We start from the raw sequence: 16,161 nt of genomic DNA, 5'->3' as shown, positions 1-16,161 counted from the left end.
TTCTCTGGACAGCTGTGTCTGCAGCTGGCGCTGGCCTCTCCCCACATCTGCGACTTCTTCAAGCCCATGTGCCTGCTCCCAGAGGCTTCTAAGCACCAGGTGCCATCTGTCTCCGGCCGCGTAGCCTGGCTGGGCCTGTGCTGGGCAGCCCGGCTAGCCCCAGGTCCGGGTCGTGGTGCCTGTGGCCTTGGTGCACTCCCGAAGTGCTGCCTTGGGAGGAGCCTTCTCCAGCCCAGGACCTCTGAGTCTGAGCTGGTTCCTCTGCGTTGCAGATCATCCCCAAGCCCAGCGAGCCGCCACGGCAGCCAGAGAGCCACCCCGAGGAGACGGAGGAGGAGCTCCGGGAGCATCAGGCCCTGCTGGATGAGCCCTATCTGGACCGGCTCCCAGGGCAGAAGGAGGCGCACACGCTGGCCGGTGTGCAGGTGAAGCAGGAGCCTATCGAGAGCGACGAGGAAGAGGCGGACCCCACACGGGAGGCGGAGCCAGGCCAGCGCCCACCCACTGAGCAGGAGCTGCTCTTCAGACAGGTGCCAGGGCAGGGCAGCGGGCAGGCGGTCACTGGGCAGCCACTTGCCAACCACCTTGGCCTGGAGTCTGTCCTGTATGAACTGTAGGCACCCACATTCATGTACCTGTTCTCAGCGAACAGCCCGTTCCCTAGAGCTGGTTCTCTTCAGGTCCGTAGAAGCCAGGCACTCACTGGTGAGATTTAAATAACCCCAGACTGAGTCAGTTAAGAAGGTGGGCAGGATCGGGGCAGCAGCTGGGAACTTGGGGGCCAAGGAGAGAGATGCTGGTGTCCAGCTTTGTAGAAAAGCACTCTGATGGGCTGTCCTGAGCCAGTGAGAGGTGGGGCACTGATTCACAGGCCCAGACTCCTAAGAGATGAAGAAATCCAGTGAATGATGTGTGAAGTCCCAGTGAAAAACAAAGTGGCCAAGGCAAGAGCGTACTTAGGATAGTCGGCTGGTGGTCAGAAGCCAGGTCAGAAGCCAGACGACCTCCGGGAAGGTCGCTCCCTCCTGAGGAGCAGGGCTGAGCCAGTGGATCTGAGCAGTGCTGTGGGCCGTGCGTTCCAGCAGCCGGGCCAGTGCCTGGGTACTGCTTCTGGGGCACTGGGGCCACTGGCTGGCCCCCAGCCTTCTGGCTCGATTCCGTGACACTGCCTAGCCATGACAGCTCCAGCAGGTGGCCAGTGCTCCCCTGCCCAGCCCACCACCTGGGCCCTGCTCTCTCGGCTGTCACTGGAGATGCAGAAAGTGGGCTGCAGCCTTGCTCCCGGCTCCCCAGGGCCCGAGCCTGGATTCCAAGACTCTGTCCCGAGTAGCCATGCTTGCTGACCTGGCAGCTGGCCTGGTGGTGCTCCTGTCCTTTGGGGCCAGAGGTGACCTTCTCCAGTTCCTGCAAAGTCCAGTAGAACTAATGGTGACAGCAGCAACAGAAGCTCAGGTGGCGAGAGCTGCCGACCCCTGGCCCACCAGCCCTTGGGTGGCCCTTCCCTCCCACCCTGTTTCTGGTGGGGCCCAGAAGTTCTCAAGGAAGGTTTACTGTGACTGAGACTCAGGATTCTGTCATGCAGATGCCAGGTTGGGTGCCGCACACGCACGGCCTCAGCTGGTATGTGAGGTGGTGATGGGCATGCACTTGGGAGGAGGGCCTGGCTAGCTGTCCAGCATGAGACCCTCCCAGGGGCTCTTTCCTGTCCACTCTGGAGAGCAGAACTCCCCAGGGGGAGCGTGGTGAGGCCCAGAACAGCTTGCAGAGGTATGCATAGGATAGAGCACTGGACCTGTCCCCAGTAGCCATGTCACACCTCAGGAGCAACGGTGGGTCACTAAGTCAGGCCTAGCCTGCTATGGCCAGGGAGCCAGGTCTGTAGCACCTGGATTTCCTCTGCCCTTGACCTTGACCCCACTTCTTGGGCAGAAACCAGGGGCTGGGCCCAGGTTCTCCAGCATGTGGACCTGGTGCTCCGTGGCCCTGTGGTCTCTTCATCACATCCGGCAGAACATGGGCAGGGTGAGCCGGAGTGGGTGGAGACATCCTGCTTCTTCCCCACTGTGGCCTGTGGCTGTGGCAGGAGGCCTCGGGAGGCTGGGCAGGCTCGGTCCTGATGGGGACCCGTGTCCCTTGGGGGACCCAGGCGTGTCCACACCCTCCTGGCTCTGTCCTCCCTGGCCCCTGAACTGCGAGTGAATGTTCCTCTTCCCACCGCAGTTCCTCCCTTTCTAGAGGGGGACACGGGGCGGTCAGAGGCCCGGGACGGGGAGCTAGTGGAGGAATGAAGCTGCCCTCTGTGTCTGTGATCACTTTCTGGCCCAAGTTTGGCATCCAGATTAGAAACTCTTGGTCCAGACAAGACCAGGGGAACTTGATGAGGGCAGCAGTCTGTGCTTGCTGGCCTCACCGCAGCCTGGCCACTGTGAGCCTCCAGGGGTCCCCAGGCAAGGTCAGTGTACCTCACCCCATATGGGGCTGAGCCCTCAGCATGGAGGGTGACCCCTGCTGCTCCTTGTGACTCAGGACCTCCTCAGAGAAGCCCCCGTGTCCCCTCACTGGGGGCTCACCACGAGGAGGAGATGGGCTTGTGCTGGACTCCCTGTCCACGTCTGTCTTCCTGCCAGGAGGCCCGGTGCTCGAGGCAGACCACACCTGCATTCTGCACCCTGACCTCACTTGGCATGGCCACAAGCACAGGAAGGTGGCCGTCTGTGGCTGGCTGACCCGGGGTGGGGCCTGGCCCATCTGTTCACAGCCTGGGTGTGACCCTTGGGCCCCGTGTGGGAGGGGTGTGCCAGCGGCGCAGACTGCTGTCCCTCCCTGCAGCAAGCCCTCCTGCTGGAGCAGCAGCGCATCCACCAACTGAGGAGCTACCAGGCGTCCATGGAGGCTGCCGGCGTCCCAGTGTCATTCAGCGGCCACAGGCCTCTGTCCCGAGCACAGTCCTCCCCAGCGTCCGCCACCTTCCCTGTGTCTGTCCAGGAGCCCCCCACCAAGCCAAGGTTCACCACAGGTAAGACGCAGGCGGGGCCCTGCTGAGGTGGGTGGGAAGCTGCTGCAGCCAGAGCTCCAGGAGGGCCACTGTGGGGGCTCAGGCCACACAGCCTGCAGCCACACCAGTGCTGTTCAGTGGGCTGTCCAGGGACGGCAGTCCCCACCTGCATGCCCCCGTGGCCCGTCCTGGGTCAGCGAGAGAGTGGACTTGGTCTTTCTCACTTACCCACTTGCTGAACCAAGCTGATGTCCCCGACACAGGCCTGCAGGCCCCACTGACCTACTGTACAGCTGTGCTGGAGAGGAGCCCAGCAAGCTCCGGGGCCCGAGTCTCCTCGCCGCTGTCCCTCACCCTGCCTGTTCCTCACTGCACCTGTCCCCTCCTGTGGGAAGGCAGGTAGCTTTGCTTCTTTCTGAAAGGCGCAGGAGCAGGAGCACAGCAGTGGACGCAGGGCCTAGAGCCAGGTGAAGGCTGCTCCCTGGCTGGCACCCTGCGCCAGCCCTAGAGGGGAGCAGCACTGGCTCCCCACAGCGGAGTGGCCAGGGTGGCCACGGTGCTCGGCCTCGGTGCTCCACCCCGTGGGGTGCCAGGAAGACAGGTGTAGAGACAGTGACGGTCCCAGCGTCCTCACGTCCCCGAGAGCTCGCTTCCCTGCACCCCACAGACACAGCTGAGGTCTTCTCTTAGAAGGACATTGGTCACATTCAGAGAAAACCTCGTAGTGATCGCCCAGAAACAAGGAAAGGCAGAGACAACTGCGGCGGTCCACACCAGCCGGGCTGCACGGGTCACTGGCCATTGACGGAAGCACACCGATTCTCAGAAGAGCGGGCCCGACGGGGCGCCCCTCCCCACAGCCCGTGGCCACTGGCAGTGGCTGTGCCCTGCGCTGGCAGGCAGGGGCTTCGGTGCTCCATGTGTTCAGGCCCTGTCCTGGCTTCAGGGTTGTCACTTTGGGGTTGATCCGTGGGTACACGTTCATCAAAGCACAGTGTGCCCGAGGTCGCAGGAAGCCTGCCCCACCTGGCCTGGCGGCAGCCCTGGCACAACCCCGGTCAGCCCTGGAGGTTCACGTCTGTGTAGCGGGCAGACAGGTCGACGCCTAGGGAAGCTGACTGCAGGAGGACAGGCTTGCCGCGCCTCTTGGTGCCGGCACCCTGGGCGGCCTCCCGGGCCCACACAGTGCTTCTGCGCGTTCTTCACACATCGTGGTCACCTGGCCTGCTGCTCCTCAGCTTGCACCCTGCTGGGTTTGACTGTGAAGCAGCAGTGGGGTCCGCCGCGGCTCAGCCTGTGGGGACGCGTCAGCAAGCGTGAGCTCATCACTGAGACCTGCTGAGTGTAGCGTGTTTGTCCTGCAGTGGCCATCTACCTGGCTCGGACCTGCACCTCGCCCTCCTGCCCACACACTGAGCCTCTGGGTCCCTATGACCCTGTACCCATCCTGCTGTGCTTTTTTTAACAAAAAGTCACATCTTCAGCACTCGGCTCTGGTAGAGCACCCAGAATCCCTCAGGTGCGGGGGCTGGCTCCGTTAGCCCAGCTCACAGAGGCTGAGCAGGAAGGTGGGAGAGCCGACACAGCACCAGGCGTCCAGCAAGGCCCCGCAGCCACGGGGCCACCTCGGGCCTCAGCTCACCATGGCTGGCGACGCTGCCTTTGTTCCCGGGAGCAGAGACAGAGACCCTCCAGCATCAGGCTCTAGAAGAGCCCACCCACTGGGCACGCACACCGTAGCCAGCAGATGGCCCCACCGTGAGCTCTGCAAGGGCGTCTTCCACTCATCCTGGCTGTCCCTTGATCACAACCTAAGAACCACCAGCCTGGGAGCCCCAAGCAGGACCAGCAGTGCAGCCCTCCTGCCAGCAGTCACCAGGGACAGAGCTCCTCTAGGGACAGGGCCTGGTGGCAGAGGGGCCACCTGCCACTGCAGTGGGCCTGACCTTGACAGGGTGGCGTCCGTCATGGCAGCTCTGGTGTGTGGATGAGGCTGCCCACGGTGTCCCGAGGTCAGCGGGGCTTCCCTCAGGAGTGTCCCCCATCACTGCAGCCCAAGCCCGTCAGCGCTGGACTCTGTCCTGCGGTCAGCAGGTTTCTGAGCTCCACTGGCTCGTTTGCATATGCTGTGGGCAGCCCGGTGTGGGTCTGTGCGTCCTCAGGCATGTCCCCGCTCCTCTGGAGGTCTCTGACGGCAGCCCTCCATATGGGACCACCCTGACCCTTGGGCCCCTGGGACAGTGCCAGCTATCAGGGCTGCTCCGCACGAGGTCAGTCCATGACCAGGTGGACTTGGACCTTAAAGGGACAAGACCTCCTGTGCTGGAAGCTGGCACAGTCCTGTGGGATGCAGGTGGCACCCAGGGTGTGGGGCGGCTCCCCGGGGCCAGCCACCTGCTCACATTTTTCTCCCTAGCTGCCCCATGCTGCTGCCCTCCCCACCGGGGCCTTGGGCAGTGCCAGGAGCCAGAGCAGGGCCAGCCCACCCGTGCGGCCTCGCCTCTGCCTCACCCATGTCCTCTGAGCCTGGTGGGTCAAGGGGTCGGGTTGGACTTGCTCTTTTTCTCAGGGTGTCTTTCTCCTCTCCCTAGCAGGGCTGTGGGGCCGCCTGGGCCACCTCCTGGCAGGTGCTGGCCCAGCTATGGCCACACCACTGACCTCGGCTGCCTGTGTCCTCCTCCAGGCCTCGTGTACGACACCCTGATGCTGAAACACCAGTGTGCCTGTGGGAACACCAACAGCCACCCTGAGCATGCGGGGAGGATCCAGAGCATCTGGTCCCGCCTGCAGGAGACGGGCCTCCGCGGCAAGTGTGAGGTAACGTGGCCGGGCCACTCCGGTGGGGCCCACTGCCGCCATTCACGGTCTCCATTGTCATGTTCTCGCTCAGCCCACAGGCCCCCAGCAGGTGGAATCTGGTTGTAGTACCCAGGGGAGGGGTTGAGAGCAGCACTGCCAGCCTTTCCCAGGGTCACCCTCTGCACTGTGTGAGCACGGCCCTTCTGCTGAGAAGCTGTCCCTGCACTTTCAGGTGCTATAGCAGAAACCCTGAGGTTGGGTAATTTATAAAGAAAAGAGGTTTGTCTAGCTTATGATTCTGGTGGCTAGAAAGTCCACACAGCCTGGTGCCAGCCTCTGGTGAGGATCCCCAGGTTGTGACACAACACAGTGGAGAAATGGTGGCCTGTGGAAGGAGCCACATGTGTGGGTGGCCTTGCTTTCTAATAGCCCACCCTTGGATAAGACCTGAGCCTTCAGCCCTGTGGAAGGTGGAGCCCATGACCTGATCACTTTCCCCCGGGCCCACCTCACCCTGGGGCCCAGGCTCCCACACGTGGCTCTGGGCAGAGACCCTCCACACCAGCGCACTGCCAGGGCTGCCGCCCACACCTGCCCCTTCCCTGCTGCAAGGGCACCCCCTTCTGGCACAGCCACGGCTCTGCTGACCTCCCAGAGCTCCTGCTGTCCTCCTCCTGGTCACTTCCTAGAAGAAGCCCTTGCCATCCTGCTCACCGCTGCTCCTGGCCTCTATGGGGAGGGCAGGATCTGAGGCTGTGGGGAACTGGACGTCACAGCTCAGGCTGGCTGGCTTTGCATCACGTCCTCCTCCTTAACACGGAGATTCTTCACGGCTGGGGGTGCTTCCTCGGAGGGGGAGTGCCACATGACCCCACTGCTTTGGGGAGGCTCCGCTGCACACCTCCCTGGCCGGCCTCCCTGATGGCCAGCCTTCGCCCACACCTCAGGGAGCCTGTTCCCAGGCAGGAGGGCCCAGCCCAGTGAGGTTCCCTGGTCCTCCTGGGTCTTCCCAGGGGCTGACAGCAGCATTTCCATGAACAGACCTAGCTGGTGCCCTTCACCCAGGGCCAGGTGTGTGAGTGCAGGTGTGTGGAGGTCTGAGCCCCTGGGGGACAGTTGTGTGACAGGCCCTGCTGCAGTCCAGGCACTGAGAGAAGCTCCCACAGCCCGCCTTCCCCATCTGGGTGACAAGCGGCAGTGGCCACCTCCCAGGCTTGTCCTGGAGGGCACACCGGGTAGGGACCTGCCCGGACCAAGAATCCCACCAGACTAGAAGGCCACCACATCTGCCCCACCCCAGGCCACCCAGGTGCCCACCTGGGCCCCGGCCAAGGCCCCCGGGATGAACAGGCACTTCCGCAGTGTGGAGGCACAGCCCCTCACGGCTGCCGGCCTCCCAGTCTGTGGCCCACGCTGCCTGTGTCCTTCACCACCTTCACTGGTGACGCCCAGCTTGGTCAGGGAGGGTGTGCAGTCCTCTGGGATGGAGACCGAGGAGCCTGCAGGGTGAGGCTGTGGGCGCGGCTTCCTAGGTCTGGCAGACAGCTGCCCACTGGGGGGCAGCAGAGCCCAATAGATGGCTGGGGAGACCCCTTCCTCACCAGCTGGAGCTGGGGACCTCCCTTCCAGGGCCCCCAGGGCCCCCTGAAGTTTCCAGATTCCCCCTGCCCACCCTCTCATCCTGCTCCCTTCAGCATCTCTCCTGGGAGACAGGACCACTAGGCCAGGGGGCTCAGAGGAGGTCCTCTGCCAAAACCCAATGGGAACCCAATGGAGGTCCTCTGCCAAACCCAATGGGAAGTGAGAAAATAAGACCCCTGGATCAAGCAGGACCCAGACCTCCCCTTTCATCTGTGTGGAGGTCGAGGGAAGTGCAGGTGTGTGAGTGCAGGTGTGTGGAGGTGGAGGGAAGTACAGGTGAGTGGAGGTTGAGGGAAGTGCAGGTGTGTGGAGTGCAGGTGTGTGAGTGCAGGTGAGTCAGTGCAGGTGTGTGGAGGTGGAGGGAAGTGCAATTGTGTGGAGGTGGAGGGAAGTGCAGGTGTGAGTGCAGCTGTGTGATACAGGTGTGTGAAGGTTGAGGGAAGTGCAGGTGTGTGAGTGCAGGTGTGTGGAGGTGGAGGGAAGTGCAGGTGTGTGAGTGCAGGTGAGTGGAGTGCAGGTGTGTGGAGGTGGAGGGAAGTGCAGGTGTGTGAGTGCAGGTGAGTGGAGTGCAGGTGTGTGGAGGTGGAGGGAAGTGCAGGTGAGTGAGTGCAGGTGTGTGGAGGGGTGGCCTGTGGGCCCAAGTGGAGAGGGAAACAGGGTGAGCCTCCAGGAGGCCAGCCTCCTCCCCACACCAGCAGCCGTGTGCTGCATGGACAGTTAGGTCCTCCCAGGAGTTCCCGAGGTGCGAAACCATGCTGGGCCTCTGGGCCTTCCGGGTGCTGGCTGGGCCGCAGGGGCTGCTGCCCGGCGGCTGCTGCCCGGCGGCTGCCCTGAGAGTCAGCCATGTAGGCCCAGCTGGCAGGAAGGCTGGAAGGAAGGCAGAGCACAGACCAGCACTAGCTGCTGCTGCTGCCGCTGCCGTCCAGCCTGAGACCTGTGGTCTTGCTGCCACAGGGAGCTTCCTGGTTGCCCGGGAGCCAACAGGGACACGCTTCCCAGTTAAGGGGCAGCTCAGCCCCTCAGTGCTGGGAAGCTCGCCTGCACAGTTCGTGGTCCTGAGCTCCCAGAGCCCCTGTTTGCTGGGTTTGGTGTCTTCCTCCTCTGCCAGAGAGTTGGAGGGCAGGTGCTCTGCCTCTTCCTCTTCACTGTAGTTTAAAAGCCACTCCCTTAGTCTAACTGAAAGTCCCTCTTGCTGCAATTCAGATCTTATCCACTGTAGGGAGGCCTGTGGCCTTGCCCTACTTGCCTCACAGTGTGTGGCCACGGCCTGCCTCCTCCTGACAACAAGACCAGGACTCCTGTACCCCATGAGCCTCTCAAAACATGGCCCCCAGACGTCGTCTGTCCAGACAGAATGTGGCGCTGTCCGTGCCTGTGTCCCCAGATCACCACAAGGTGGGAGAAGTGGCTAGCAAATGGCAGCCACCCTCAGGGCCCCTGCAGGGCACGTCCTCCACTGTGCCTGGAGCGGCTGGACTGTGGTGGTCAGGGACTCGTTCCCATCACCGGGATGCACTGCCTCTCCTCTTCCCCGACCCTGGAGTGACTGTCCACCGTGAGAAGGGGGTCCCTAGGCAGACTTCCAGGTGGGACCGCTGGCTCTGGTTGTCCCTCTCGAGAGCAGGGTTGAGCTCTGCCCACTCGTCCTCTTCCTTCCGCACCCGCACGGACGAGCCCCCACTGCGGGGAAGGCCCGAGTGCAGGCACTCCTGGTGGCCCGGGGCAGCCCTGCCGGGGCTCCCTCAGCTTGGGCACCAAGGCCTGTGGAAGGCCCAGTGCTGGCCAGGCCCGTGGTCCAGACCCTGCTCCCACCCCGAGAAAGCAGAGGTGGCACCACCGCAGCCCAGGTGTGTCCCTGTGTGGCCTGGCCCTCCAGACGCGTTTCCACAGGAGAGCTGGCTTCCTCTAGGGTCGGCAGCCCCGCCCTTCTCAAGGCTGAGTGCCAAGCTGGACCAGGGCGCAGTGCCCTGCTCATCCCCTGGGCGGAATCTGAACACAGCCCTGCGTCTGCACTGGAGGGGTCCTAAACCAAGGTGCAGGGCTCTCAGATCACCACCTGAGGCAGGTGCAGACCCTCCGGGATGCCAGCCTGTGTGCCCCGCCATGCCCAGGGGAGTGGGGACTCCAGTTCCCCTTGAGTGTGATTTCGCCAGGCAACTCACATGGTCTTTGGTGTTGAGTCCTGCTTGAAGAAGCAGGGGTCAGCACAGCGTGACGACAAAGGGTGACCTGTTGAAGGCTGGAGTTATCTTGTTCAGTGTTTCCAAAGCCCTAATTCAAGTGTAAGCCCTCTACAGTGTTTGGGGTAGTGTTGGTTGATACTCGCTCTTTGTTTTATAACCACCCAGTGGTCCTGTCCTCGCTCTTGTGGCCAGCTAAGCTTCCCTTGGGGCGACAGTGCTGCCAAGCTGAAGCAGCACCTGCACAGTTGTGAGCCACCTCTCACCTTGTCTCTACAGTGCGTCCGCGGCCGGAAGGCCACTCTGGAGGAGCTGCAGACGGTGCACTCCGAGGCCCATGCCCTCCTGTACGGTACAAACCCTCTCAACAGGCAGAAGCTGGACAGTAAGAAACTTCTAGGTATTTCCAGACCTTCCTTACCTCCCTACCAGGTTGACCTCACCCCGTGGGGTGTCTCCAGCCCTTGGCTCCTGCAGCCAGGGTGGCCCTGGGAGTCACCAACTGCATGGGTGCTTCCCTGCAGGCCTGTGCCCGGCCACAAGGCAAGGGGCCTGCAGGAGAATCATGCCTTCAGTCCTCGGGTCAGGGACGGCCGGTGCAGAAGGGTCTGCGTGCCAGAGGCCACTCAGGAGTGCTGAGGCTCCCGCACGCTCCCCAGCCCTCGTTCTGTTTGGCTCACCCCTTGGAAGCCTGGCAGCTGAGCCTTGGCTGCTGGGCAGGAGGCTCTTGTTTGCTGGCCCTGAGCAGGCAGCCCCTCCTGAGTGGGTGCAGGGAAACCCTGGCCCCTGGCTAAGCTCCTTGAATAGATGGCACCTGGCCCTGCAGGCTGCCCAGATACAGATCGCAGACCTGAGGACAGGGTCCATGGGCTCCCTGGGCACAGACCTAGAGTCGGGGCCCACAGGCTCCCTGGGCGCAGACCTCTGCAGGCCACCTGGCCACAGGCCCAGGCCAGGGCTCCTCAGGCCCCTTCTTTTCTGGGTCATTTCTTCCCTAGTCTCTGACCACCTTGGACCAGTGCAACCACTGGCCGTTGGCTTCTTCCCCAGCATCCCAGCCTTTGCCCTAGGAGAAGAGCTGCCCCAGCCCTGCTCTGGGCACTAGCCATGGGGTCACAGGGATAGCAGGCCCGCCGTGCTGGGCTTGCTTCCTGCGTGTCTAGTGGAGGGCATCAGAGGCCTGCTCTGTACCAGGCCCGTGCTGCGCAGGCCAGACCGGGGCACTCCCCCCTCCCTGTCCTGACCCGCCCCCTCTCCTCCTGCTCCTTAGTTCACTGACCCGTTCATCTCGTGTGTCCAGTCCCCCCTCACCTGCTCCCCAAGGGCATCTTTTGTAGCAGAGCTGCAGGGAAGCCCTTGCCTGTGGGAGTGTGGAGCCAGGGTCCTGTGGGGACACCCTGGACCCCAGCCTCAGGGGACCAGGCATGCTGCTTTCGGCCCCAGGTACAGCCATACACTCTGGGGAAGCAGGAGAGGGGCTGGCAGTGGCAGGACCTGGGAGGTGGGACCCAGAGCAGACCTCCAGTGGGACAGGGGGCATGGTCCTGCCTGCCTTAGCAGTCAACAGCATAGACTCCTGAGCCAGTGCAACCCTGCTTGCTCTGTAGACCCCAGCAGCTCAGGGAGGTGACCACAGAGACCTAGGACTGCATAAAAGGGAGCAGAGAGGGATGTAGGTCAGGGGCTGGGCAGGTGCAGGCCTCGGTTCCCTGTGCCAGGACCCCAGCTCTATGGTCCTGGGCAGCTGCTGCAGCTGCAGAAAGAGCATGGCAAGGCTCCCCATCTGGGCACCCACCTGCCCCCGGCCCCTCCCTTGTGGAGACCATTGGCCAGAAGCAGGGTAGGGGTGGGCTGATGGGGACACTGCACTGGCTTCCAGTCACCGAGTCTCATGATGCAGACTTTCCAGCAAGGAGGGCCCTCAAAGGATAGCCCTCTGTGCTCAGTGCCTGAGGGGATGGTCAGGTGTCCAGGCCTTCGTCCTGGTCTCAGGAGAGGGTAGGGCAGAGAGTGTGACATTGCTCTGGACAGCTGTGCCCAAGCAGCTGGATCCAAGTTCAGATCAAAGGCTCCTGGGGACGGGCGGCTCCTGGAAGGCCTAGCAACAGAGCCAAGGCCAAGAGGGGCCCTGTGAGCAGAGCACGTGCAGGAACCAGAGAGGGACTTGCGGGCAGCGGGGGCAGGGGCAGGAGTCTGGGAGCTGAGCAGCAGGACAGAGAGCCTGCCCTGGCGATTCCCCAGCCCCATGCCATGTGGCTGTCAGCGTGCTGCAGAGGCTGCCTGCGAGTCCAGTGTGAGGGTACCTGTGCCTCAAGTCACCCGTGCCGCCCCAACAGGCTTCGGGAGTCGCTGACGGCCTCAAGGTGGGGACACATCAGCTGGGTGGTCGCCCCTGATGGTGGGCACTGCTGCACCCCCTCAGAGCAGCAGATCCTGCCCGTCCACTGTGCACCGTGGCTGTCCATCTTTAGAGAGCCCACTGTGGCCTGACCCACTACAAAGGGCGCTTGGGGCAGAGGAAGGCCTCCAAGTCAGGGGGAAGGTGGGTGGCCTAGGTCCTCCAGCCAGTTTCAAGACTGGCCCTCAGAACCGGAGAGAAGCCGTGCGGTGTGTGTGTCAGGGCGTGGAGAGGCGCCCGTGTGCCAGGGCCCACAGTCCGCTCCCCTGCTGACGGGGGGCCTGGTGCTCCCCTCCTCTGGTCCCCTGGCTCCTCTTGAGCGTCAGGTGCTCCACGTCCCGTGACGGCCATTGCAGCGTGCTTGGTGATCCTTCTGCTGGCCGAGCGTGCAGTGTGGCCTGTCGCCTTCGCAGGAGGCAGGCGCTGGGCGCGACAGGGCCAGTGCCCCACCGTCTCCCCACCCAGGCCGTTGTCCTGATCAGGGCGCCCTGCCTCTCCGTAGGGTCCACAGATTGTAAGCCGTGTGCAAAAGGCCCCGTCTTCCTCACTGCCACGGTGCCGTGCCCTCTGTGGGCCCCTCGCTGGCCTGGAAGCCCAGGGTTCGTCTTATGGTGGCATGAGTTGGCATTGCCTCAAGGGGCGCCTAGCCCAGGGGCGGCTGCATGGTGCTCACCAAGGTCCCCCCCCCCCCCAATCCTTCCCTTGGAAGCGCCAGCCAGTCTGCTGCAGGTGGACAGGAGATGATAGTCCTTGATGCCCCAGGCGGCCTTCAGGCCAGAGGCTCACATCCAGCCCAGGTGCCTGGCTCCAAGCTGCAGGAAGCTAGAGCTGACGGTAGGCTTGGCACCAGAACAGGCCCTTAATGGTGGACACTCCAAGGCCCTGGACTGTCCTGGGTCAGCTCCCTGTAGAGCATGCCCTGCCCACCACCCACCCACGGCGGCCCTGTGTCCTGGGATGTGACAGCCCCTTTCGGCCTTCCTTGTGAAGTCTGCCCAGGGAACACCTTCCCTTCCACAGCCCTGCTGTTGCTAGGCCATGATGGGACTGAGGAAGGCCCCGGCCCCAGGGCCATTTCCTGCTCTCTATAGGAGCGTCCTCTTGATGCCAGCCACTGTGCCTTCCCTCCATGAAGCTGGATACCAGGTGATGCTGCAGGACAGTGAGCAGCAAGCAGGGTGTTAGGGGTGTGGCCCAGGCCTGCTCCTGCCCAGGCCACCCTTGCCTACCTGTTCCTACTTCCTTCTGCCCCACACCTCTGGAAGGGACCTGCCTGCACTGAGAGGCCGCTCTGGCTGTCCTGGTGGCCAGCCTCTGGGGCGATCCGCCTGCTGCTGCCATGCTCTGTGGTGCCTGCCTTGAGTGCTGCCACGGGGCAGGGGTGGCCATGTGACTCCCCGAGGGCATGTGGTGTTGCTGTTGAGCACCCTGTGTCCCCTATGACTGCCCAGCCTGGGAGCTCCAGATCCAGGCAGTGGGCATGCAGCCAGCCAAAGCAGGAGGACAGGGAGGGGCTGAGAAGCCGGCCCAGGTAGGACTCCAAGCAGTCCAGGTCCCCTTCTTTTTAGATGGCAGGAAGGGGAGGCCACAGGCTGTTGCCTGAGTGGGCATGAGATTGAGGGCAGAGAGCAGCCAGGGAGAGCCTGGAGCCAGCCTGGTACATGCTACTGGCCTGGTGGCTCAGTACCTATGTGGCCCAGGCAGGAGCGGGAGCCAGTTGCACAGGCCAGCACCTGTCGACACGGCCGTCCCCCTCCACAACATGCTGGGCACTCCCACAAAAGGGCTGCCTGCCTCTGTGGGATCACAGCAGGGTCTCAGCCAGCCCCTCCTCTGCTGGCCAGTGTATCCCACACGTGAGCACCATATGGACCTTTCTTGTGGGGCCTGGGCCTCTGAGCCCTGTGATGCGCCCCTGCTGCCCTCCTGGCCTTTCCTGCTGCTGGGTAGCAGGCTCCCAGCCTTGGAGCACAGACAGCAGCATCGTGTCCAGCCCAGCCCAGCCCTGTTGCAGACTCCGGGGCTTCTGCCGAGTGCAGACCCGGTGCACCAGGCCTTCCTCAGCCTGGCTGGGGGTGTCTGCAGCATGGTCAGGGTCCAGGTCTCCTGACCTACCTTTCTTTGCCAGCTGTTCCTTGGGCCTTGCCGCCATCACAGGGGCTTCTCCCAGCACCCCAAGACCTGCTCTCACTTACCAAGCCCCTGGGCTGTAGGCCTTGCAGGCAGGAGTTGGGCCAGGCCTCAGTGACCCCAGGCTTCTCTGCGTCCTGAGTGGTCCGCAGCAGAAGCTGTGTACTTTTCCTGGGGGACCTGGGCTTCTGAGCCCTGTGATGTGCCCCCGCTGCCCTGAGCTGGTGCTCAGGGTCAGGCAGGGCGGGAGTTGGGAATGGGGCTGTACTCTGGGCCAAGGGACCTGCTTGCTAGAGCAAGTCTGGACCCCAGGCTCGCTGGGGCTTGTAAGAAGCGACCATGCAGACCTGGCCAGGGAAGGATTGGGGCATGGAGAACAAGGAGCAGAGGGGACCAGGCAGCAGCTGGGGTGGCAGGCCACTTTCTGGGAGCCAGGGCAGCATTCAGAGCCCTCCCTGCCCAGTTCCTAAAGGACGAGGGCCACTTTGGAGCCTGGGCTCTGTCCCTCCTGGGGCAGTCTCTGCCGTTGTGACAGGCAGGCTTTAGGCTGGCCTGCACTCAGCCAGCTCTGAGATCACAGAGGAAAAAGACACCTCCCCTCCTAGAGTGCCTTCTTTATGGGGCTGGGAGTTGTGAGTGCTGCGGGCCCTGGGGTTCTGTGTGAGGGTGGAGGTTTCCCAGCAGGTGTCTGATCCAAGCTGTGAGGGGTGGTGCAGGTGCCTTGCTCCCCTCCCAGGGTCCTTGGTGTCTGAAAGTCCTCCTGTGGGCGTTGGACCCCAGGCCTCTCCCCACCTGCACATCGGGGAGACCAGCTGGGGCCTGTGAGCCAGAACACAGCGCTGGTGTCGGCAGCTGAAAGGGGCCTTGCCCAGGACCCAGCATCGGCATCTGGGATGTGGAGCTTGCTGTAGAGGCAGTGAACCCAGGGCTCCCGCCCGCCGGCCCTGAGAGGAGGGCTCCTGCCAGCACAGCAGCTCTGCTCCCTCTGGACAGGCTCTGCTCAGCGGGGAGCATTGCCCCCGGGGCCAGCGCCGTCCAGGCCTGCCGAGGTGCTGTTGGCCTCCTGACCCTTTCCCTCTCCCCGCAGGCTCGCTGACCTCTGTGTTTGTCAGGCTCCCCTGTGGCGGCGTGGGGGTAAGTACTTCTTTAATGTGTGAGTAATGTCCTGTTTGTTCTTAGAGTCCTAGCGGTCACAGAAATCACTGCCTTGCTTTGCTCTGAGTGGGAAATTGCTGCCAGGTGTTTTCCATAAGCAGGGCCTCTAGGCCAGGTGCCCAGATACGGCTTCCCAGGCCCTGCTGTGAGATCGCAGGAGTAGGGCATCTTTCCCTGGGGATGGGCATCCGGCGCACATGGCCTGGGCCCTGCTGGGCGCTGGCTCTGAGAACTGGAACCCACATGCAGGCTGTGTCTTGTCCTCTGCATCCACCGCAGCCGGCTCTGAGATCACAGAGGATCTGTGTGTCCACTCAGGTGGCAGAGAAGCCCAGGGGCAGAGCATGCTCATTCTGCCCAGAGCCCCTGAGCAGTGGCCCCATAGGCACGTGGTATTTGGGAGGCAGCTGGCTGCACTGTGCTGGCCTCTTCCTATGGGCAGATGTCTCCACTGGACCCTCGGGAGAAGAGGCAGAGGCACACAGTGACAGAGACCTTCTCTCTGCTCGAGTGGACTGGCCTCCAGTCCTTGCTGAACGAGGTCCCCAGTTCTGGCCTGTTGGTGGCAGGGCTGGGGCAACACCTGGAGCACTGTGTTGCAGGCGAGGCCGAGCCTCCTGTCCCATCAGTGACCTGTGGCATTGAGGACCATTGCGAAGGGTCACAGAGGCCAGGTGGCAGGAGCAGGTGGGCAGCAGAAGCTCTTCCTGCTGAGTTGGCAGCGTGACCACAGACGGCAGGGGGACAGTCCAGGTCTGCATTCTGTTGTAGAAATGCAACAAGACTGCGTTCTCCTGAGTCTGCCAAAGTTGCTGCTTTGAAAACTACCCTGTCAGGAAAGGTGACCCGTGTCATCCCAGCCG

General features: G+C 63.1%; 1 protein-coding gene across 12 annotated transcripts in view; it reads left to right on the top strand.

Moving 5' to 3' along the window:
- The window catches only part of HDAC4 (histone deacetylase 4), a 270,249-nt gene that overhangs the window by 226,743 nt on the left and 27,345 nt on the right, over positions 1–16,161 (top strand). For 11 of the 12 annotated variants that reach the window (XM_081260592.1, XM_081260596.1, XM_081260587.1 and 8 more), the window contains exons 12-16: positions 273–530; positions 2,830–3,016; positions 5,679–5,812; positions 9,895–10,015; positions 15,231–15,277. In XM_081260592.1, coding sequence (XP_081116718.1) covers positions 273–530; positions 2,830–3,016; positions 5,679–5,812; positions 9,895–10,015; positions 15,231–15,277 — 747 coding nt within the window. The remainder of the gene's footprint in view (positions 1–272; positions 531–2,829; positions 3,017–5,678; positions 5,813–9,894; positions 10,016–15,230; positions 15,278–16,161) is intronic. The other variant, XM_081260591.1, reaches the window with a different exon arrangement.

This window comes from Spermophilus citellus (genome assembly GCF_964194105.1).
Source record: "Spermophilus citellus genome assembly, chromosome: 11".
Lineage (NCBI taxonomy): Eukaryota > Metazoa > Chordata > Mammalia > Rodentia > Sciuridae > Spermophilus > Spermophilus citellus.
The sequence above is the reverse complement of the archived record's forward strand: the minus strand, read 5'-3'. Positions and strand labels throughout refer to the sequence as shown.